The following is a 25125-nucleotide window of genomic DNA, read 5'->3' as shown; positions in this document are numbered from 1 at the left end:
TAACTCCCTCAGCATTCATGTGAGTTTAATTTGGAGCATTAAAGGGACGTTTTTGTTGCTAATGATAAAAATAATAATAATTCACAGTGTAATAAAATAAACAATGTATTTCATGTGATGATTCTTAACAGTTTCATAACTGCTTTGCAATGCTTCCTTATTACAACAAGTGTACAGACATTAGTTTGGTGTAAACATTTTTTCCATTGTATCTGTTTCTGTAAGGCTGTAGGTTCTGTAGGCCTAGAAGTACCATCAGTCTTAGCACTAGATGTTGAGTGACAAAGCTACCTGGTAACGCACATCAGATGTCTGGAGGTTTGACACTGTAGTCCTCGTCCGTCTCCAGGCCGATCTCCTCCTGGGAAACATACAGAAGCATCAGGTGGAAATTTCAAATAAGATTAACTACTGTGTTCGAGATGTATAGTATATATGTGTGAGCTGGTTGTACTGGTCTGGGCTCTGTTCTACAAAGCAGGGCTCGATTTAAGAGATGTTAACTTACTTGCACTGGGTGCAACCTAAGATAAAAACCTACTTACACCAGCCCAATTATATTATTATATCATATGATATTTATATAGCGCACATATCCACGTTACTAGTACATGCTCAAGGCGCTGGTATTTCCCTCGATCACTGGATGTCAATCTCAACGGCACATCGTATTATCAATCTCAACTCCACAGGGAGTATACAACTCTTGCAGCCACTAGGCGCACCGAGTTTTACGGCTTTCTCATCCAAACGAGGTTCCAGTTACACTGCTTTTATTGGAATATGTAATGAAAGAAATATGCTATTGAATTATTCAGAGGTTTACCCACTCAAAAATTGACTTCCACCTGGTGCAAGTTAGACTAATAACAAGGTTGCACTTTGTAATATTAGGTTGCACCAGTGCAAGCAACAAAGCACTAAATCAAGCCCTGACAAAGTGATCATAAATACTATACTTAGTAAGAGTTCCTTACATAACCCCCACCTAATTTTTTTCAAAAAATACAAAGATATACAAGTAATGAAAAGTACCTTATAAAAAAGGCGGGGGGTAAGTAGGGAACTCTTTCCCTTTACTTTAGTAAAGCCTTATGACAGTTGTTGCGCTACGATTGCTTCGTGGAATGGGAGTCAGGACTAGTGCCATCCCACATAGATACCATGCCACATAGATACCATACCACATAAATACCATGCCACATAGATACCATGCCACACAGATACCATGCCACACAGATACCATACCACACAGATACCATGCCACATAGATACCATGCCATAGATACCATGCCACATAGATACCATGCCACATAGATACCATGCCACAGATACCATGCCACACAGATACCATGCCACATAGATACCATACCACATAGATACCATGCCACATAGATACCATGCCATAGATACCATGCCACATAGATACCATACCACATAGATACCATGCCACATAGATACCATACCACATAGATACCATGCCACATAGATACCATGCCACATAGATACCATGCCACATAGATACCATACCACATAGATACCATGCCACATAGATACCATGCCACATAGATACCATACCACATAGATACCATGCCACATAGATACCATGCCACATAGATACCATGCCACATAGATACCATACCACATAGATACCATGCCACATAGATACCATGCCACATAGATACCATACCACATGGATACCATGCCACATAGATACCATGCCACATAGATACCATGCCACATAGATACCATACCACATAGATACCATACCACATAGATACCATGCCACACTTTATCAAGAAACACTTTATATGACGGGGAAGGATAACAAGATATGGATGAACAACTTCTTCAGGGGTTCAGATTTTTTTTTTAAAAAGCCACTTGCCACAGGGCAAGTGACTTTAAAACAGTAACTTGTCCTGACTAATTTTCTACTTGCCCTGATTTTATGACATAATTATGATGATGTAATTATGAAAGAAGAAATCAACATGGTATTTGATGTTAATGTTTACTGGACTATTTATTGAAAAGTGATAAATAGCAAAGAAAGATAACTCTACTTTATTGTCATTGCGAAATGTAATAGCTACATTTTGAGCAGATATGAAATTAAATCCAAGTTTGTTTGCGGTTTGAAACCATAAGTGGAAATTATCTAGTAGCCCACGGACAAGTAAGATACCATTATTTGATTGCCCGAAATGAAAACTGACTTGTCCCGGGCGTCGGGCGATGGGATTTTTGAACCCCTGTTCTTCATTACAGTGAGAGTGACATTTCGGTGTGGGTTCTATCTCCGTTATCAAGCAAGTTGTTCATCCATATATTGTTATCCTTCCATAGTGCTCCAGCTTCTAAATGCCTTTCAAACAAGTCACTTTATATGACATTACTCTGTAAGTATAAATATGAGTCCCCGAGTATGGTTTTATGCCGCTTTTAGCAATATTCCAGCAATATCACGACAGGGGACACCAGAAATGGACTTCACATAATGTACCCATGTTGGGAATCGAACACGGTCTAAGGCGTGACAAGCAGACGCTTTAACCACTTGGATATGGTGACCTGCATCTCAACTTTGTAAGCAAGCCTGATGAACCACTTCAGCATGGTGAGTCAACTTACACAAAAACCAACTAACACCTGATCTCTCCAACCATGAACACATATACAACTTACCACGAGGTGTTTCTTGGTCTTAGGATAGCCCTCCAGAATAGCATTGATGATGTCTGTGCTCTAAGAAGGTAAACAAGGAACAATACAGGACCAAAATTGCGAATAATCGAAAATATATAATATAGACCAGTGTAATGCATTCTCGCTAAATCTAAAAAAAACAAAATATAATAATACACAAAACATAACACCTCAGCACCCCGTAATACAAATAAATATGAGCGTATTAGTGAAAAAAGAAAAATATTTCAAACTGGTGCTTGCAAAAAAATTGCGCATCCTCCGGTATACAACTACTGGAAACTCTCAACATTGTTGGGCTTATGCAATGACATAGCTGGTAGAGATGAAACACCAGTGAGCAGAGCTTATACGCAATCGCTGAGCTGGACAACCATGTTGCCATGCAGGCGTCATAGAGCATTGTTTCGAGAACGTGCTTTCGAACAAAATCACATTACATTACGTAAAAGGGTATTATGACATATTTTTAAAGTTTGTGGTGCTGTATTCTAAAGTTGCTCCAATTTTTGTTATATTGCAAGCAAGTCAATCAAAACACTTGAACAGGACCAGAGCTCCAGATAAGATTTAGCTCATGTGGGTACTGTACCCACTGTATTTTTTTGGAGTGGGTATTATGAATGTTGAGTGGGGATTTCATTTTCCGGTACCCACTGCTATCAAACATGTGCGTATTTCAGTCATTTTACTCACCTAAGTATTATGTGACTGAGTAAGTTTACTAAGCAGGTATGTTCTGCCTTATGACTATGTCATACCTAATCAATACCAACTTAAATATAATGGAAATGAGTTCATAAAAAATCACTCATCCTAAATGGACAATACAGCACTTGTCCTATACTAACAGTACAACTTGATAGCAATCGATGTCTTTTTCATTACGCAAGTGATTTTTATAAACATATTCTGTACGCATTTGTTTTAAACTTTTTGCGTATCTCACATTTTAAATGCGTAATTGGTACGCAACAATTATTTTTCAATGCGTAATTGGAAATATTATATGCATATTTTACCCGGATACGCAGCTTATCTGGGCCTCTGACTTGCTGTCAATAGTGTCGCTTTATCCCATTATCCATTTTCTAATAACATAACTCAGCTATTTGAAGTAAGGTGAGGTAGGCTGCAGTGGCAAGTATCAGCAATTGCTCTTTGAAAGAGTCTCAGCAACAGCAATTTAACAGGTCTTAAGCAACAGCCAACAATGTCTCTGTAAAAACATCTAGAAAAGCCTCAGTAACTGACCCGTGAGCAAGTTTCAGCCATGGCACTCCGTACAAATTTACGTAATCGATCATTGAACATGTCCTATTCCCTGTGGACAAGTACCATTAATGTCTCCCCTAAACCAGTATCAATATTGGTCCCCTACAGGTGTCAGCACTGGTCTCCTAAACCAGTATCAGCATTGGTTCCCTCAACCAGTATCAGCATTGGTTCCCTCAACCAGTATCAGCAATGGCCCCCTAAACTAGTATCAGCAATGGCCCCCTAAACAGGTATCAGCAATGGCCCCCTAAACCAGTATCAGCATTGGTTCCCTCAACCAGTATCAGCAATGGCCCCCTAAACTAGTATCAGCAATGGCCCCCTAAACAGGTATCAGCACTGGTACCCTAAACCAGTATCAGCAATGGCCCCCTAAACTGGTGTCAGCATTTGTCCCCTAAACCAGTATCAGCAATGGCCCCCTAAACAGGTATCAGCACTGGTACCCTAAACTAGTATCAGCAATGGTCCCCTAAACAGGTATCAGCACTGGTACCCTAAACCAGTATCAGCAATGGCCCCCTAAACTGGTGTCAGCATTTGTCCCCTAAACCAGCATCAGCAATGGTCCCCTGAACAGGTATCAGCACTGGTACCCTAAACCAGTATCAGCAATGGCCCCCTAAACTGGTGTCAGCATTTGTCCCCTAAACCAGTATCAGCAATGGCCCCCTAAACAGGTATCAGCACTGGTACCCTAAACCAGCATCAGCAATGGCCCCCTAAACTGGTGTCAGCATTTGTCCCCTAAACCAGTATCAGCAATGGCCCCCTAAACAGGTATCAGCACTGGTACCCTAAACTAGTATCAGCAATGGTCCCCTAAACAGGTATCAGCACTGGTACCCTAAACCAGTATCAGCAATGGCCCCCTAAACTGGTGTCAGCATTTGTCCCCTAAACCAGCATCAGCAATGGTCCCCTGAACAGGTATCAGCACTGGTACCCTAAACCAGTATCAGCAATGGCCCCTAAACTGGTGTCAGCATTTGTCCCTAAACCAGTATCAGCAATGGCCCCCTAAACAGGTATCAGCACTGGTACCCTAAACCAGTATCAGCAATGGCCCCTAAACTGGTGTCAGCATTTGTCCCCTAAACCAGTATCAGCAATGGCCCCTAAACAGGTATCAGCACTGGTACCCTAAACTAGTATCAGCAATGGTCCCCTAAACAGGTATCAGCACTGGTACCCTAAACCAGTATCAGCAATGGCCCCCTAAACTGGTGTCAGCATTTGTCCCCTAAACCAGTATCAGCAATGGTCCCCTGAACAGGTATCAGCACTGGTACCCTAAACCAGTATCAGCAATGGCCCCCTAAACTGGGGTCAGCATTTGTCCCCTAAACCAGTATCAGCAATGGCCCCCTAAACAGGTATCAGCACTGGTACCCTAAACCAGCATCAGCAATGGCCCCCTAAACAGGTATCAGCACTGGTCCCCTAAACCAGTATCAGCAATGGCCCCCTAAATTAGTATTAGCAATGGCACCAAAAACATATATCATTGTTGCCCTTAAACATGTATGTGCAATAGGCCAATAGGACTTTGAGTCTTATTTAGCAATTTATTATCCCTGGAACAAGACTCTGCAACAGCCCTTTGAACAAGTCTCGGCATTGATAAAAAAATATCTAACTAATGGCACAAAGAAGTACTTAAATACTTAAGTAACTAAATATATATGAGCAATGACCTCAATATGTTTCAGCAATGTTTAAGCAATGGCCTCATCCAGTCCTGGACGTGTATGTCATGCTGACTTCCAGGAGGTCACATAACACAGTACCTCATAATGTTTCGCTGTCACTATTTACTCTCTAAAGATACTCACAATCCTTTTCCTCTTCTTCCATTCCTTCACATACTTGACTCTCTCCTTATAAACCTGAGAATAAAATGAGAGTGTCAAATCAGATTTTCTAACAACAAAGAGGAATTTGGAAGTGATTGAATGGCATCCCAAGCCATTGACAAGGAAATTACATCATCTATTCCCAAGGGACACATATCCATAATTCCATAAGTCTATTACTGATTAACATTTCAACAAGATGAAATGAACAAAACTGACTACAAAGTGTCATCGCCACAGAAAAATATTACTGAAGGAACTCCCATCGTTCAGATTACATGAGGTGGCGATGGGGTAGCCTTGTGGTAAAGCATCTACTCATCCCGCCGAAGACCCGGGTTCGATTCCCCATTTGGGTACAATGTGTGAAGCCCATTTCTGGTGTTCCCCACCATGATATTGCTGGAATATTCCTAAAAGCAGCCTAAAACTAAACTCACTACAATAACATAATGTAATGAATTGTAACATCATGAGTGAGTGAGTGAGTTTAGTTTTACGCCACACTCAGCAATATCCCAGCTATATGGCCGTAAATAATCGAGTCTGGACCAGACAATCCAGTGATCAACAGCATGAGCATCGATCTGCGCAATTGGGAACCGATGACATGTGTCAACCAAGTCAGCGAAACTGACCACCCGATCCCGTTAGTCGCCTCTTACGACAAGCATAGTCGCCTTTTATGGCAAGCACATGGGTTGCTGAAGACCTATTCTACCCCGGATCTTCATGGGTCTGTAATATCATGAGTGAGTGAGTTGGGTTTTACGCCCTTTTAGCAATAACATGGCGGAGGACACCAGAAATGGGCTTCACACATTGTACCCATGTGGGAAATCAAAGCCTGGTCTTCAGCGTGACAAGAGAACACTTTCACCCCACCGTCCCTGTAACAGCCTGAACAATGGATGATGTCATCCAATATTTTCCTCAACAATGAAGCATTGTGGGGTCACAACTGATCAGCTGACCAATCAGCATTAAGAATCGCTATATGCAAATATGAAAAATCTTCCACACACACTCATTCTTCCCTAAATCCCGTGTATGGTAATATTCGACATGTATGGTCTTACCTTGTCTTTCTCCTGGGGAGTTATCAACACCTGGCCCTCCTTCAGCTTCCTCAACTTCTCCTCCAGGGACACCATCTGTAAAATATAGGAGTGGCTTATGAACCAGAGTCACAGACAAAGAACCATAGCCTTCAAAACGTGCAAAATACATACAAGTGCGAGACTACTGGACTGGGGTGTGATGGGGTAGCCTAATACACAAAGTGGCTGCTCAGCATGCTGAAGACAGGGGTTTGATTCCCAACATTCGTATAATGTGTGAAGTCCATTTCTGGTGAGCTCTGCCATAATATTGCTGGAATGTTGATATATGTGGCGTAAAACCATACTCAGGGACTCATATTTATACTTACAGAGTAATGCCATATAAAGTGACTTGTTTGAGAGGCATTTAGAAGCTGGAGCACTATGGAAGGATAACAATATATGGATGAACAACTTGCTTGATAACCGTGATAGAACCTACACCGAAATGTCGCTCTCGCTGTAATGAAGAAGTTGTTCATCCATATATTGTTATCCTTCCTATATATAGAATGGTATAGTATCTATGTGGCATGGTATCTATGTGGTATGGTATCTGTGTCGCATGTTATCTATGTGGCATGGTATCTATGTGGCATGGTATCTATGTGGCATGGTATCTATGTGGTATGGTATCTATGTGGTATGGTATCTGTGTGGTGTGGTATCTATGTGGCATGGTATCTATGTGGTATGGTATCTGTGTGGTGTGGTATCTATGTGGCATGGTATCTATGTGGCATGGTATCTATGTGGCATGGTATCTATGTGGCATGGTATCTGTGTGGTGTGGTATCTATGTGGTGTGGTATCTATGTGGCATGGTATCTATGTGGCATGGTATCTATGTGGCATGGTATCTATGTGGTATGGTATCTATGTGGCATGGTATCTATGTGGCATGGTATCTATGTGGCATGGCATGGTATCTATGTGGCATGGTATCTATGTGGCATGGTATCTGTGTGGTGGTGGTATCTATGTGGTATGGTATCTATGTGGCATGGTATCTATGTGGCATGGTATCTATGTGGCATGTGGTATCTATGTGGCATGGTATCTATGTGGTATGTGGCATGGTATCTATGTGGCATGGTATCTATGTGGCATGGTATCTATGTGGCATGGTATCTATGTGGCATGGTATCTATGTGGTATGGTATCTATGTGGCATGGTATCTATGTGGCATGGTATCTATGTGGTATGGTATCTATGTGGTATGGTATCTATGTGGTATGGTATCTATGTGGCATGGTATCTATGTGGCATGGTATCTGTGTGGTGTGGTATCTATGTGGCATGGTATCTATGTGGCATGGTATCTATGTGGCATGGTATCTATGTGGCATGGTATCTATGTGGCATGGTATCTATGTGGTATGGTATCTATGTGGTGTGGTATCTATGTGGTATGTATCTATGGTATCTATGTGGCATGGTATCTATGTGGCATGGTATCTGTGTGGTGTGGTATCTATGTGGCATGGTATCTATGTGGCATGGTATCTATGTGGCATGGTATCTATGTGGCATGGTATCTATGTGGCATGGTATCTATGTGGTATGGTAGCTATGTGAGATGGCACTAGTCCTCGCTCCCATTACACAAGGCAAGCTTAGCGCAACAACTGTCGTAAGGCTTTACTAAAGTAAAGTATTTATGATCACTATGTGGAGGTGAGGTGAGGTGAAATTGGGTTTTACATCATGCTTGAGAATATTTCGCTCATATGATGACATGCATGTGTGTGTATGTGCGGCTGCTTGTATTAGCCCAGACTGAAGCTGGTTTTATAGTGCTAGCCCACTGAGATACCACGCCTCAGTGAAGCATGAATACCCCACTCAGACACATTATACTGACTCCCAGCCGACCAGTCCTTGTTGTACCCATTAATGCCGAGCGCCAGACAGGGACCAACAAGTACCATATTTTAACGTCTTTTGGTATGACGCGGTCGGGGATCGAACCCGCGACCTTCCGCTCTCCGGGCAGACACTCTAACCACAACACGGAGGCGGTCCGATCGCTATGTGGAACAGCACCCAGACCAGTACAACCAGCCCACACATCTACACTATATACATTGACTACTACTACTATTGAGCTGTGGACAAAAATATATGTCCAGTTACTTGAGTTAGTCGCCTCTTATAACCAGCAAGCATGGGTTGTTGAAGGCCAGTTCTAACCCAGATCTTCATGGGTCATTTTGAATGGGCAACCAGAGTTCACTAATGGTGCACCTCATTAGAGGACTCTGCAGATTTTCATCACATCGTATTGGAGTAAAACCTTCGAACACACGATCACCTACTTCATTTTCAATCCGTTCTGTTTCCATTTTCGCATCATCTGTTGACATAGCATTGTTCAGGGTCTTCAGTTCTGAAAGAGAATCACACAGTAAAATTAGTTCGGATTCAGTGTATACTTAATTATTGAAAACTACTCAAAGGCCATTTGACTTAGCAGGCAAAGACAATCCGGCATAGTCAAGACAGAAAAAGTGGCTGAAATACTATCTGCTTTTATTACACCACAACAAGCCACAATTATAGTCCAATGTTATCCAGGTAAAAGTCAAAACTGGGCAACCAAATCTTAATAATCATCACCCCACGTGATTTTGCTGGAATATTGCTAAAAGCGGTGTAAAACTAAACTCACTCACTCACTCACTCTTAATGATCATCATGTCATAGATTTGAGAAACACTTGATTTGGCATTCATTACATACTGCATGTCTTTAACATATATCAGAAAAACACTCTGCTTATTTTGTGAACATCATATATATGATGTCATTTCATTCTAAGATTTGAGCAGTTTGAGTGTGTAAGTGAGAATGCTTTTACACCATTCTTTAACAATATTCCAGCAAATATCATGTCAGGGAACAAAAGAAATGGGCTTCATACAATTTACCCACATAGGGAACTGAACCCCAGTTTCTGGCATGAGGAGCTAACCCTTTCACCACTGGGCTACCCCACAGTCCCCAGTGTTGGAGTACACATCAACTTCCTAAAATTGTAATTTTTTAAGTAAAATTGATATTTTATTCTTATCCTGACTCATGATCTTTTGCTTATCTCCCTTTCCCTTTCGAATGGTAGTGGAACACTTGAATCCCTTGAAGTTCCCAAAGCGGATGTATAAATACACTCACCCACGAGTTACCTCCCTTTGCCCTTTCCCGCTCAAACCAGTCATGTTACCTGCCTTACTTGTCACTCTCTCCTGATTATATCTATAATCTTGTCCATGTCATTGAGTATTTTGAAATTAAACAACATTTTACTTGCCAATTCAAAATCAAAGTGAATATCTCCAAATGTTGAATATTCAGATACAGCGGAAAACAAATCATCTTCACCTTATTTGTTACACAACATCACCATGACAACCCTACCTGATTCCAGCTTGCGAACTCTATCCTGGACTTGTTGAACAGACTCTGTCAACTCCACTATCTTCGCATCCATACTCTTCAGCTCAGCATCATCCACATCAGGAAAGTTACTCTGAAATGGGTACTGACTGACTGACTGACTGAGTTTGGTTTTACACCGCTTTTAGCAATATTCCAGCAACATCACTACGGGGAACACCAGAAATGGGCTTTACACATTGTACCCATGTGGGGATTCGAACCCGGGTCTTTGGCGTGACAAGCCAACGCTTTTACCACTAGGCTACCCCACCGCCCCTGAAATGGGTACAGCTTGATGTGCACACTGTTTTATACAGCCTTCAGCAAACTTGCAGGTATATAACATTGTGTCTGGACAAAGAATTGCTGTTTTCCGTGAGAAACCTAACTTAGAGTTACCAAGTCTTTGACAGACATTCATGGTAACAGATCATGAAGATATGACACATATCCACTTTTTTATTGCGAGTGAATGGTTTTGTGCTGCTTTTAGCATTATTCCAGCAACATCACAGCCAGGGGACACCTGAATTTGGCTTCTCACATTGTACCCATGGGGAGAACTGAACCCGGTCTTTGGCGTGATGAGCAAATGTTTTAACCACTAGGCTACCCTACTGTCCCTTATCGTTTGTGAAGATCTATCAGGACTACTTCTTCATCAGATGAACTCTGGGTGAGGTGAGGTAAAATTGGGTTTAACGTCGGGCTTGAGAATATTTCGCTCATATGACGACGTGCATGCGTGTGTATGTGTATGTGCGGCTGCTTGTACTAGCCCAGACTGAAGCTGGTTTTATAGTGCCAGCCCACTGAGATACCATGCCGCAGTGAAGCATGAATACCCCACTCAGACACATTATACTGACTCCCAGCCGACCAGTCCTTGTTGTACCCATTAATGCAAAGCGCCAGGCAGGGACCAACAAGTACCATATTTTAACGTCTTTTGGTATGACGCGGTCAGGGTTCGAACCCGCGACCTTCCGCTCTCTCCGGGTGGACGCTCTAACCACTACACCACGGAGGCGGTTAACTCTGGGTGAGCATGAGTTAATATTTATACATGATGATATGTTTGCACATGGTACAGTCTGTTTGGGTGAAAATAATACCAATGAATCACAATCTAAGTCCAAATCGGTTCATGATCGAACATTCATTTTAACGCACAATATAATGAAAACATCAGGCAAACTCTGGAAAAACGTTTCATAACGTTTGTCTCCAAAATTAAAAAGTTACTTAACAAACTATCATCATTTTGTTTTGATTTTCCATGTGAAGTTTTACGAGGGTAAAGTAACAGTAACCAGTTGCAGGAACAGCTTCTGACAATTAACCAACATGGCAAAGGAAGGCTCCATATTAATTTCATGTCAATTTCATGCTGGAAGTCATACATTCAAGTACTGATCAGACTCAGTACCTGTTGTGACCAAAATATATCCATTTTTATTGTCTCATAAGGAACGTATGATGTTATAATGGTTAATTACTCTGTCCAAAATCACTACAGAACAGCACCACAACAATCAGACAGACAGTTCAGATAGTTTTTTTCAAAACATATCAATCAAACAATCAATGTACAGAAACTGCTGCCAGACTCAGAGCTAAGCCGACATAAGTTCATTTTTACACTTCACTTAGGTTTAAACATTGTCACAGTGAGTGAGTGAGTGAGTGAGTTTAGTTTTACGCCACACTCAGCAATATTACAGCTATATGGCGGCGGTCTGTAAATAATCGAGTCTGGACCAGACAATCCAGTGATCAACAGCATCAGCATCGATCTGCGCAATTGGGAACCGATGACATGTGTCAACCAAGTCAGCGAGCCTGACCACCCGATCCCGTTAGTAGCCTCTTACGACAAGCATGGGTTACTGAAGATCAATATTCTAACCCAGACCTTCACGGGTCAAACATTATCATAAATCAATAACGCTGGGTTGTCATAAAGAGTAAAATCATTTTCATGTGAATATTCATTATGTGACTTATGAAAATGACATCAAATATCTTTAACATATGTTATATTTGGGATTACACTTTTTTAGTAAAGAAAGCGGTCTAGGCATCTGACTTTGTGTGCTGGCGATAAGGGTGCCTGACTCTGAGGGTGTAGGTTCCAATCCCGGATGGGACTCAACCCAAAAAGTACTAGAATCTGTACTTTACTAAGAAAGTGTAATCCCAAATATAACATATGTTACATTTGACCACTTTCTAAAAAAATGGCATTGTGTATTTTCATAGCTTTCAGCCGTGGGAGCCGTGCCAATTAACACCTATCAGAGGGGTACACAAAGTCCGATCAGTATCTTTTGTGTGGAAGCGCGCGGTGGCTGAGCCGGTCTAGGCATCGGACTTTGTGTGCTGGCGATTAGGTGCCTGACTCTGAGGGTGTGGGTTCAATCCCGGATGGGACTCAACCCAAAAAGTACTAGAATCAGTACTTTACTAAGAAAGTGTAATCCCAAATATAACATATGTTACATTTGACCACTTTCTAAAATGGCATTGTGTATTTTCATCAAATATCTTACTATACCTGATCAGCCACATACACTTTCTGTTTGCCGTAAGCTTTTTCTCGAATCTTTCCATCAGCAGCCAAACTTTCACAAGCTTTTGTGATAGCCTGAAACATAGAATTATTAAAACCAGAGTGTATTCTGTCTTCTTTCTGTATACATACTGTTTGAGACCACAGATTCATTTCAGAACTGACACCACAGTCTATGCCAAAATATTTTCCCAAGACAATGGTGATCTGATGAAATGCCACACTAATGGCTTCTGACTTGTCCGTTAAGTACTGTTAGCTAATTGTTAGATTTTCACCAAACACGAGGAAAATCACCTTTTTTCAGAGATTTAGCCCCACTCATGTCCATGATAAAGTCTTAACATTCAACATTAATATGTAACATGTTACATATGGGATTACACTATCTCAGTAAAGTACTGATTCTAGTACTTTTGTTGAATTGAGTCCCACCCGGGATTCGAACCCACACTCTCAGAGTCAGGCACTTAACCGCCAGCTTCCAAGGTCAGCCATCTAACCCACTCACCCACTGCAGATTCTTTATTGTTTGTGAGTGTGTATGGTTTTATGCCCAAACCAAAGAAGGTATCTCATGAATTCATTCATAAATACTATTGAGTTATTGTTAAATGTATAAGAAAGAAGAACTCAAAAGTTGGTTCATCAGGAATTCTGTGTTATCTGTACTTACAGTTTTGCCATATTCTTTTCCCATATTGTTTAGAAGGTCAGTTACACTGTAGGGTCTGTTTTGACGGTTGAGGTAGTCAGCCACAGCTTTTGAAGCTAAATTATATACAAAAGTAACATTAGGCTATTGCTAAAGTCATGTCAATGAGTGTTCATTTAATAGTCCAGCATATAACTAGACGACTTTGCACTATTACTATACCAAGTTGTGAGATGTAGGCCTTGCCTGGAATACGAGTTTATTTATATGAACTACGGAAATAAGTGTAAGAAAACTGTCATCTTGACATAACACAGAACAGCTGGTTACCAACAATGGATGGATGAAGGGATACCTGGACGATACGTTCCTTTACTCATTCACGGGACCAGGTTCGCATATGATGCCGAAGGTGACATGTTGCATGGTGAATTACACCAGAACCGGACCCAAGCCAAACCGGCCCCTGATATTTGACCCGGACCAGCATCTGATATTTGACCCAAACCGGCCCCGAGAAGTAAATATTTCTACATTGACATATAAATTAAAGTTCCTTTAACATAAATGACGAAAACATATTATTCATATGTCTTTACATGTAATATCGATTTTTGAAAATATATTTGCAAATATTAGTGTCGATGAGAGGCGAGTGAACATGCAAGTGCTGCTGATCACGGGGATCCCAAGGTAGAGGACATTTTATGTAATCCTTTTAAGAATCTAAAAGATCAATTGCAAAACGATACTATGTTAAACTCTAATAAAACGTGTATTTACATTTCGTTGTATCATATCCACAGAATTGACACATTAATTAAGAAATACACTTCGCTCTACCACCATGTATAGTGTAATAAAACACACTTTTGCCCTGAACTATTATAGTTAAAGTTATAATAGTATAGGGCGAAAGTGTGTTTTATTACACTATACATGGTGGTAGGGCGAACTGTATTTCTTTTCTAAGATGCCAAATTTAATACTTTCTAAAGATAATTACGATTAATTTAAGGCAGAAAACAAACGACGGTGTCGGTGACCTAAATTAAGAATCCTCGCAGAGGGCTAACTGGCGCGCTGTTCTATTGATGTGTCTGCCCCCAACGTTAAGACGAACGTTACCAGAAAAAAACCAAATGATAACAGGTTGATGACGGGTTTACGTTCGGATTAAATATCTTTTCTGAATTATTTTAATTTCATCTGTCATTAACGTAAACCATATGGGGCAATATGAACGTTGCATTTCTACTACCAGCGTAAGTTTAGATCAGTACATCCAGAGGAAGTTGAGTAGTCAAGCGACATTCCACAATTGCATTGTGGGAATGTAAACATTACGAACGTTACCGCGTCACTGAAAACTTGTGAGTCGAAATGACACATTTAACCGTCGTAAAACATAAACGTAATGTTTCCACCAGTGATGTTAGCTGCGTGAAGCAACAGCAAACCAAGAAACTGGATGCAACAGTGTAGTTTACTGTATGAGGCCGTACTGACATGCATCGTGACGTCGCTTACATTGTGACGTAATGTAAAATGGTTCGATTACGAGGGGGCACACTAGAACGGCGCAGTGACGGGATAACGTCATTCAATTGTTACGTCATCAAAAACTATACCTTTATTGTCTGATAATGTAATTTTTTTTTGATTGTTCTAACCGCTTGGCATCTTAGAATCCAATATAAGAATAGAACACAAATCCAATATAATGAATTCACGTTTCACCATTGTTATGCCAAAGTTTCCAGTAACGAATTCACAAATAATAATGTCGTCCTTCATATTTTCGCATGTTTCCATGTGTGGAACATTTGTCAATATTTTAGATAATTAGCGAAACTAGTTCAACTTCAAACGAAACGAAATGCAGTCGTAAACGGAAAGCATGTATGTTTCAACAAAATTATCCTGAGCTACTGCCACTGCTCCGTCGCCACAGGGAATAATTCCACTTCAAGTCTCTTGTCGATCCCTTAAACATAATAAAAAACAAAGTCTACGTTTACAGAAATATATTAACTGCCGCTTGCATCTGCACATACCTGCGGCATCTTTATTTTTACTCATGTCGCCGCAGATGATGTTTACATTAGGTATTTCATAAATGGCGGGTGTTGTTCGAAGGGAGATAATTCCACTGTTTGCTCACAGAAAGGCGACCGCTAGCAAAATACGTGCTTTTACTGAGAATAGAATAGAATAATACTGTAATGCCTTTTCAGGAATTTGTCTTACATCAGCACAGCTACTGACACATTAGAGAGATACCAAACATATTTACATAAATTCTTTGATTTAGGTATCTTCACATTTGTTTAAGAGAGATATGGTACTTGGAATAAAGGATGTACGGGCTCTCTTAGTTTTCACAATTGGAACTTTGTAGCGGCAGCCTGAAGGGAGGAGGTTGTATTCCGAATTTAAGTAGTGACTACGTTCAGATATGATTTTGACAGCTTGATTCACGATTTGCCGCTCATATATTGATGATAAACATTCAAATCTGACTCCAGCGATTTTAATTGCAGGGTTAACAAATTTGTCTATTTTAGATTTGAGATGAACTGAGAGAGACCCGTACCAACAATGGAAGGAAAATGAATGCTGCATAAAAAGATGACACCACAGATGGGTTAACATTAAAAGATCTCAGTTTACGCATGAGATGAAGACGTTGTTGACACGTTTTGTATAGGGCCTCAGTGTTAGAGTTCCAGTTCAGCTTAGAGTCAATGAAGGTTCCCAGATACTTATACTCCGACACTGTCTCAACACATTCACCGTTGATTATCACTGGAAGCATTTCTGTGGGTTTACTCCGAAAGTCAATTATCAGTTCCTTTGAACTGAGTGAGTGAGTATGGTTTTACGCCACTTTTAGCAATTTTCCAGCAATATCACGGTGGGGAACACCAGAAATGGGCTTCACACATTGTACCCATGTGGGGAATCGAACCCGGGTACAGTCAGTAAAATCATAATCATGAATAATTCTTGGATCCTTGTGAGACAGACAGTGAAACAATGTGCACGCGCGAAATGCTAACTCACCTGCTCCGTGAAACAAGTGACATCAAGGAGTGTTGTAGACAGAGTGAGTGAGTTTAGTTTTACGCCGCATTCAGCAGTATTCCCCTCTATATGGCGGAGGTCTGTAAATAATCAAGTCTGGACCAGACAGTTCAGTGATCAACAGCATGAGCATCGATCTACGCTGGGATACGATAGCATGTGTCAACTAAGTCAACGAGCCTGATCACCTAATCCCGTTAGTCGCCTCTTCCGACAAGCACGCGTTACTGAAGATCAATTCTAACCCGGATCAGTCATATTAAAAGTAATAATTATCTGTCACAAATGACACAAAAAGCTTCTTTTTTTCTTCTGAGTATTAGGTGAGGTGAAATTGGGTTTAACGTCGTGCTTCAGAATATTTCGCTCATATGAGTATGTGTATGTGCGGCTGCTTGTACTAGCCCAGACTTAGCTTTTATAGCGCTAGCCCACTGAGATACCATACCGCAGTGAAGCATGAAGCCGACCAGTCCTTGTTGTACCCATTAATGCCGAGCGCCAAGTACCAAATTTTAACGTCTTTTGGTATGACGCGGTTGGGGATCTAACCCGCGACCTTCCGCTTTCCGGGCGGACGCTCTAACCACTACACCACGGAAGCGGTCTCTGAGTATCTGTGTCAGGTCTGTTTTGCTATAACATTCCGATTAAAGTGTTTTCGTGATTGTATTTTTTAGATATTTAAATTGAAATAAAGAGTTATTTTTGTGGTCTGTTTGTAATAGTGAATACACAATGCCTTTTAGAAAGTGGTCAAATGTATGTGAGATTACACTTTCTGTTAAGAACAGATTCCAGTATTTTCAGCTATTTAATGTCAGGGGTTACACAGAGTACGTGAGCAGGTCGGGAACTGGGCAATCCGTACCCATGTAGATTTGTACCCATATTTTGGTGAGCATCCTGTACTCACCCATACCTAAACAACGGGACTGTCAGACCATTTTTTGTGGAAGCTGCGGTACGGGTGTCTCACTCTGAGAATTTGGGTTCGAATCCTGCAATGGACTCAAAAAGTACTGAAATCCGTACTCTACTGATAAAGCGTATCCCCTTAAACATTGTATGGGATGTATGAGTAATAAAATACAAAACGCATTCATTTCTGGGTTGTTGTTTTTTAAGACAATTGTTTGCAACATGTCATATTTGTCCCATTTTACCTAAAAATCGAATGAAAACCATTATTGTTCCATGAAACAATTTGGGAAAACATGTTATTTTGCGTTTAATTTGGTTGATATTTAATGGAGACATGAATTCGTGTTGTCACTGTGTTCATATCTCGTACAAAATTGTCTTCTTGTGAACCAGCGTGTTTTTAAACAAATGCCATCTGATAGCTGGATGATTCGATCCTGTATCGCAGAATTATTATTTGAAATGTCAGTGTATTTGTAACCGTTGCAGAGTTACGTACCCTTTCAAACTGTCAAGCGGAATGAAAGATAAACCAAGTTAATAAAACAGTAACTTATGGCTTTAATTTGTATTAGTTTTATATTATTATCAGAAAACATAACATTACATGGTAATGTGAAAAGAACAATAGTGAATATTTTGGAAATGAGAAATTGTGTGTGTATATATTTCGCATGTTTTTGCATGTGATGCATGTGATGCTTTTATATGCAACCATAGCAAGCATGGCGGCGAATGTGACACTTTCAGAATTGCAAATTCAAGAGGAGGGAGTAAATAGAGACAGGGTGCGGATATATGCCGAGTATAAATCACATCTGTCAGTTCTCAACATAACGTTGGATTTTGGGAGCAGGTATGAAGTTTACAGTCACACTTTCAGTCATTCTCGGGGAAATATCTCATATTTGTCTAGCCGAGAGCCGCGGCGATGCGGTCCTATACAGTGGGTCTCCCTAATCTGAATGACGAATGACAGCGAATGACGAATGACAAATGTATTTTTGCACAATGAAGTCTCTCCTTGTCATTCGTTATTCTTCAGTGAAATTATCAGTAATATCACCCTCTGTAAAGGGAATGACAGTGACCTGACTGTATAGGACTGCATCGCCTCGGCTAATATTTGTCAAGTTCAATCCGAGACTTGTCGGTCAGCTAACTGCAGTTTACTGGATTTAGCTCCATATAACTAGGCCTAACTGTTTCCGGCTGTTGCTCTACCTTCACTGATTTGCGTTTCTGTTCGATCTTTGCTTTGGAGAGGATTAGGCGAAAGGCCGGCTTCTTTAATAGAAATCCACTTTTCAAAGATGCCACCCTGACCGGCTAAGGGTAGAGTTTGAGATTATTAACCTACCCTAAACCGAACACAACCTAACCTTAGCACCGAAGAGGCACATGAGATCAGTCAGTGTCACTTAGTGCTATAAGCCACATCTGGTGCCACCCGTGAAGATCCGGGTTAGAATATTGATCTTCAGTAACCCATGCTTGTCGTAAGAGGCGACTAACGGGATTGGGTGGTCAGGCACGCTGACTTGGTTCCCAACTGTGCAGATCGATGCTCATGCTGTTGATCACTGGATTGTCTGGTCCAGACTCGATTATTTACAGACCGCCGCCATATAGCTGGAATATTGCTGCGTAAAACTAAACTCACTCACATCTGGTGCCTCAGATTCTCTTTGATGAATTTGGGCTTGAGGTTATCTACCTCTTTTAACAAATTTACTGCCCCGAGAAAATCTCTTTTTATCAAGTTTAGGACTTTGTGGGAAAGGTTACAGCACATGTGTACTGATATGTGCAAGGAATAAGTTTGGGTGGACATTTGTGGATTAAGATTGTTCATTACAATATGATTGGAAATACCCCAAACATTTTTTTTTTCATTTCAGATGTCACAAAAACATCTCAGTTTCTACAGACCAGACCTCAGTTACTGCTGAATTTGATGCTAGACAGTGTATATTCCATCTAGAGAATGTAGAGTTGCTTCCTCTATCGTGTAGAGGTTTGCAATGGCAGCCGAGTGGAGAACTTCAGATGACTCTGCAAGTAAAAGATGAGAAGCAGCATTTAGACTGCGAAGACCAGTTTGGGGTTGCATGTAGAAAACAGGAGGACGTTTGTGCCAACATTCAGACACATCAAAACAAATGTTATTGTGCTTGCTGCGGTAAAAAGATACTTAAAGATCACAGGCGAGTAATATTTGCATGATACATGTAATGAGTTATGTTACCACTGGCTTAGAACAACATAAGGGGTTCCGTTTAGAATTCGTCTGAAGTTACAAGTTCTTGTCATAATAGATACCTGAAGTGAATTTGGTCATGTTGGTTTCTAGTTGACTGCGTGTCACCAGTATTGAGGAATGTTGCTCATGTTAATTTTAGCATTAATAGACAAGATATGACCTTTTTTTCCAATTTACTTGTCAGATAGTTAGCTGAAGTTCATAGAAATATCTGCACTGTTTCCTAATAATTTTTAAATGACTGATTTCAGTGTCTTCTCAAGAGTATTGCCACTTCCATCAGAAAATTGGTCGGATCTAGCTGAATTCTGGTTTTGTCATCGCCATGGTGATGAGGAAGACCAGACTCCAACAGTGTCGCCTAAACCTGGAGATTGTTTAGTGGGCAGTTTCTACATTCTTTTGTCCCAGTCTCACATGAAAATGAACTCTGTGACTTGCAGTGACAGCAATGAACTGATCAGATGCAGTCGATGTGGAAACATTCTTGGAGTCACTTTACAAGATGATGATGTTAAACCACAAAGAAATGGTATTTATCGTGGCTTGACTTCACCTGATCATCGTATATCATAATCATGGTGAAAGTGTTTTATTCTCCTTTCTTTCTCGAATATTGTCAGTAGCTTTTTGAAATATTAATATACCACAATGTCACATAGTACACTTATAGGTTTTTAAATATTCAATGTATGTGTGGCTTTAGATTTTGTTAAGAAAAAATGGTAGAAATCAGCTGTCAGTGTGGACTGGTGAAGATCTGGGTTAGAATTGATCTTCAGTAACCCATGCTTGTCGTAAGAGGCGACTAATGGTATCGGGTGGTCAGGCTCAGTGACATGGTTGACACATGTCATCGTATCCCAATTGCGTAGATCAATGCTCATGCTGTTGATCACTGGATTATCTGCTCCAGACTCAATTATTTACAGACCGCTTCCATACAGTTGTAATATTGCTGAGTGTCGCGTAAAACTAAACTCACTCACTCATTCAGTGTGGTCAAGTTACTGGTGATCTAGTTCTACACTCAAAACGCTGAAAATTGTCACTGATGAAGGGGAAAATTTTGGAGGTCAATTTTCTTAATATATAGAATGTTGTGTTCTTCACATTACAGAATGGGGCAGTGGGGTAGTCTAGTGGTTAAAGTGTTGGCTGGTCATGCCGAAGACCCGGGTTCGAATCCCCACATGGGTACAATGTGTGAAGCCCATTTCTGGTGTCCCTGGTGTGGAATATTGTTAAAAGCGGCATAAAACCAAACTCAGTCAGTCACATTACAGAAGTTGACATCCATAAATTTCCCTTTCATCAATGACATCTGTATCACCTGATCATTGATCATTTTAACACCACAAATATTGCCTAATAAGAGATACTCACCAAAATATTATAGTTGTTTTTGAGGTTGTTGGCATTTTGTCCAGGGTTGATCCATCCGACCAGTGATGTCAAGAAGACCACACCCCTCTGTCACCTGTATCTCCACGCTGTCGCATTCCAAGACCAGTCTAGTCTTTCCCCATCTGTGTGAGTAGAAATCTCTTGTATGACGTATGTATCTGTGTAGGAGATACGCCAACTCTGTCCTATATTATTTGGGTTGGTGAGGTAGCCTACTGGTTAAAGCGTTCACTCGTCATGCCAAAGTCCGAGTCCCCAAATGGGTACAATGTGTGAAGCCTATTTCTGGTGTCCCCCGCCGTGATATTGCTGGAATATTGTTAAAAGTGACGCAAAACTGAACTAACTAGCTACCTTGCTCTCCTCTTCCCCCTCCCTCCCCCTCACCCACTCACTCACTCTGTGTTTGTGTTTCAGGTGGAGTGCCTCTAGTGTTGAAGTGTTCCTCTGCCAGTTGTTGCTGGAACAGAGTCGACTGTACACCAGCTACCGATTCCTTCTCCAATCTAAGAATGCTAAAGAGGAGAACACCATTAAAGTTCTTGTATGTACAGATTTAGTTTAAGCAATTGTTTCTTTGCTCAATCTTATTACTTTCTCAATGAATATTTATTTCTTTTTCAAAAAGTGGCAGTGGGGTAGCCTAGTGTTTAAAGCGTTCACTCGTCACAACGAAGACAGGGGTTTTATTCCCCACATGGGTACAATGTGTAAAGCCCATTTCTGGAGTCCCCTGCCATGAGATTGTTGGAATATTGCTAAAGGCGGTGTAAAACTCACTCACTCACTCATTCTTTTTAAAAATATTAATATTATATCTTTTTACTTACATTTTTAGATACTTTCTTTACAAAATCTGGTAAACTTTATCTGTATCATAAACCAGGCATGCTGTGAAGGCTTGTTATTTGTGATTTGAGTGCAGTTAGGTAGTCAAGTGTTTAAAATGTTCACTTATCATCCTGAAGCTCAGGTTTGATTCATTGACTGGGCCGCCGTGATATTGCTGGAATATTGCTAAAAGCGGCATAAAACCCAACTTTCTCACTCACTCCTTGAGTGGGATGAATGTGTGAATCTCATTTTTGGTGTCATGATGTTGCTGAAATATTGCATACAAACTCACTCGACCACTCACTCACTCTCTCACATGATGCTTGCTTGCAGTTATGGCTGATTGATCAAGACCTAACACTGTACATGGGAGAAGGTCACTCAGGTCAACCTTCACACAGTGTCAAGGTCGATGGCAGCAGGGTGGCTAAGGTGCTCTTTCGGTCAACTGTTGGCAAAATGGACAGGTAAGCAGGGCTCCAGGTAATTATTTTGACTCTGGGGTATTTCACTCCTCAAAAATAAAATTGAGGAGTACAGTACCAAATGGAAATAAAAGAAGGAGTATTTCACAGGTTTCCGTCGCCATGAATGTCAGTAATACTGCATGTACAGCATAAACCAATAAAGTCTTTTCACACGCTTCCAGGATATAGCTGCAATTGTTCTGACTACTCTGTTACAAGCAAACAAAACATTAACCTTTCAGTTCAGCATCTAGTCGCTGTGATATGTTCCTGTACCGGACATGGGAGAAGGACAACACTGTTCATGGCCTGACCCTGCCACGCCCACTCATTCTGCAGCTGGTGTCCCTGCTAGTCGGCAACACATCCAGTCTGCCCACCTCGCACAGGCATCTCAACGGTTTCCATGTAAGGGTCTAGGGTTTAACAGTTCAATAACGCTGAAGGGCTAGTTGCTTAAGAAAGTACAGTCAAACATATTAAATTAGAGTTACCTCCCCTTAACCCATTGCCTCAGTGGTGGTTTTAGCAGTAAAGAAATCATACAAATCGGCACAATTTTTCTTAACAGCAACTATAGTCTGTTTGATTTCATTTGAGACCGATGAATTGCTCACTAACACAAAATGTTATAAATGCAACAAAACCAAATTTTGCACAGTCACATGAAATCGACAGACCAACTCTGATGATTTGTCTCATAATTTTGGACAGCCAAATAAAAAAGTTGTTTAACAAACGATCATTATTTTGTTGTCACTGTTCGCTATTTCTTACGAGGGAGGACCACTTGCTAGTAGAACAGCCAGGTGTGCGTGTTGCACGTGTGAAATTGAAATTTCACTGCATACGCTTGTCTAATGCTTTAGCCAAAATATATTGTATTTATCATGTGACTTTCATGTTGTTTTCAGGTGAGTTTCCTCAAAAAGGATTGAGTCACAGAAAAGAAACCACCGATGAATCCATAGGGACCAACACTCACCTCTATGCTACTGGCAGCTATATGTTATGGTGTATGATTTTGCTGTACGTCTGTACATACAAAAGCATTGTTTGCGTTAAATGTTTATTGTTAAGCATGTATTAAAGTTTTATATCAATTTGTGACTTTATGGCTTTTTATATGTTTTGGGGGGTTATAATTTAAACAAGTTTGAACTGTAGTAATCCCAGATAACAGAAGGTGAGAGAACATGCATATTTTGCTGTATCAGCTTTTGCATTTATTTAGCTTTTATGCTTTTTATTCATAGCAGTGTGTTTGTCAAGTGATAAATTATAGTGCTGTAGTCATTGACCTTTAGTTCACCTGTGGCTTGGGGCACAGTAATTCATGCCAAAGACCATGGGGCCTTAGTCATGGATTGTTGCTAATGGTATCTATCACTGACTGACCAGAATCAACGCATTTGTATCTTGATTCTTCATTGGTTGGACCGCCTCCGTGGTGTAGTGGTTAGAGCGTCCGCCCGGAGAGCGGAAGGTCGCGGGTTCGATCCCCGACCGCGTCATACCCAAAGACGTTAAAATATGGTACTTGTTGGTCCCTGTCTGGCGCTCGGCATTAATGGGTACAACAAGGACTGGTCGGCTCGGAGTCAGTATAATGTGTCTGAGTGGGGTATTTATGCTTCACTGCGGCATGGTATCTCAGTGGGCTAGCGCTATAAAACCAGCTTCAGTCTGGGCTAGTACAAGCAGCCGCACATACACATACACACGCATGCACGTCGTCATATAAGTGAAATATTCTCAAGCACGATGTTAAACCCAATTTCACCTCACCTCACCTCACCTGCATTGGCTGATCATTTAAGAGTGAGTTTAGCTTTACACCGCACTCAGCAATATTCCAGCTATATGGTGGCTGTCTGTAAAAAATCAGAATGATAAACAGAATGATGAGGAACTGGCTTGGAGCAGTGACTCTGATTGCTGCATGAACAGTGACTGAAAGATTTAATTTACTGTTCATGAAAGTCTAGGAAGTAAGAGAACTAATCTTATCAGACACCAGATTTCTTTTGTTATAATAATGTTCTAAACCGTCTTTACCAAAACACAAGCATTGATTAAGATTTTATATAGAGCAGCAGGTGCAACCTGTTTTTGTTTGGTACAAGATTATTGCCTCAGGTTGCACTAGGTGCAAGGAGGTTTCATTTCCTTAAATCGAGCCCTGCATGTGTCAACCAAACCAGACAGCCTGACCACCCGATCCCATCCCGTTAGTCGCCTCTTACAATAAGCATGGGTTACTGAAGAGCAATTCTAACTTGGATCTGGTCTGATCATTTAAGAACATGCAAATAACAATACCTCATCATTATAAATACTGATATTTGTATAGCGCTCAAAGGCACTTTGTTTTGCCCTGTATCATTGGATGTCAATCCCCAACCGCGCATCATATTTTCAATCTCAACTACCTAGGAATCATACAGCTCTTGTAGCCATTAGGAGCACAACGTTTATGTGGCTTTCCCATCCTTACGAGGTACCCATTCACTGCTGGGTTGATTGAGACA

The 25125-nt window shown here is 40.8% G+C and overlaps 2 protein-coding genes and 1 long non-coding RNA gene across 3 annotated transcripts; 2 read left to right on the top strand and 1 right to left on the bottom strand.

The window, feature by feature from the left end:
• Positions 1–89: 89 nt before the first annotated feature.
• Positions 90–15756, bottom strand: LOC124258925 (homologous-pairing protein 2 homolog). Its single transcript, XM_046692987.1, has 9 exons — positions 15670–15756; positions 13634–13728; positions 12943–13032; positions 10365–10476; positions 9266–9336; positions 6923–6997; positions 5823–5876; positions 2689–2748; positions 90–361 (listed from the first exon to the last, which is right to left on the bottom strand). The coding sequence occupies exons 1-9, from the start codon at positions 15692–15694 to the stop codon at positions 305–307; spliced, it is 639 nt and encodes a 212-aa protein (XP_046548943.1). The 5' UTR covers positions 15695–15756; the 3' UTR covers positions 90–304.
• Positions 636–25125, top strand: LOC124258926. The gene is made up of 3 exons (XR_006893712.1): positions 636–755; positions 15952–15956; positions 25095–25125. It is a non-coding gene; the product is annotated as an uncharacterized LOC124258926 (long non-coding RNA).
• On the top strand, positions 18325–23697 carry LOC124258924 (E3 ubiquitin-protein ligase E3D-like). Its single transcript, XM_046692986.1, has 8 exons — positions 18325–18479; positions 19525–19830; positions 20138–20418; positions 21317–21419; positions 21711–21837; positions 22461–22594; positions 22837–23002; positions 23509–23697. Exons 1-8 carry the CDS (start codon positions 18349–18351, stop codon positions 23530–23532), a joined length of 1272 nt encoding a protein of 423 aa, XP_046548942.1. The 5' UTR covers positions 18325–18348; the 3' UTR covers positions 23533–23697.

The sequence above is a fragment of the Haliotis rubra genome, unplaced genomic scaffold (assembly GCF_003918875.1).
Source record: "Haliotis rubra isolate DU_JTF1 unplaced genomic scaffold, ASM391887v1 Scf702, whole genome shotgun sequence".
NCBI classification, from domain to species: domain Eukaryota; kingdom Metazoa; phylum Mollusca; class Gastropoda; order Lepetellida; family Haliotidae; genus Haliotis; species Haliotis rubra.
This window is presented reverse-complemented; position numbering and strand designations above follow the sequence as displayed.

What these genes read in the sequence shown, in the direction of transcription:
- LOC124258925 (XM_046692987.1), bottom strand. Translation starts at nt 15,694, where the DNA reads ATGAGTAAAAATAAAGATGCCGCAG. An exon ending in GAAAAGAATATGGCAAAACT is followed by an intron (nt 13,033 to 13,633) that starts GTAAGTACAGAT and finishes TCTATGTTTCAG; the next exon opens with GCTATCACAAAAGCTTGTGA. An exon ending in AAGTGTATGTGGCTGATCAG is followed by an intron (nt 10,477 to 12,942) that starts GTATAGTAAGAT and finishes TACCCATTTCAG; the next exon opens with AGTAACTTTCCTGATGTGGA.
- LOC124258924 (XM_046692986.1), top strand. Translation starts at nt 18,349, where the DNA reads ATGGCGGCGAATGTGACACTTTCAGAATTGCAAATTCAAGAGGAGGGA. An exon ending in ACGTTGGATTTTGGGAGCAG is followed by an intron (nt 18,480 to 19,524) that starts GTATGAAGTTTA and finishes TTTTCATTTCAG; the next exon opens with ATGTCACAAAAACATCTCAG. An exon ending in TCTAGTCTTTCCCCATCTGT is followed by an intron (nt 21,420 to 21,710) that starts GTGAGTAGAAAT and finishes TTTGTGTTTCAG; the next exon opens with GTGGAGTGCCTCTAGTGTTG.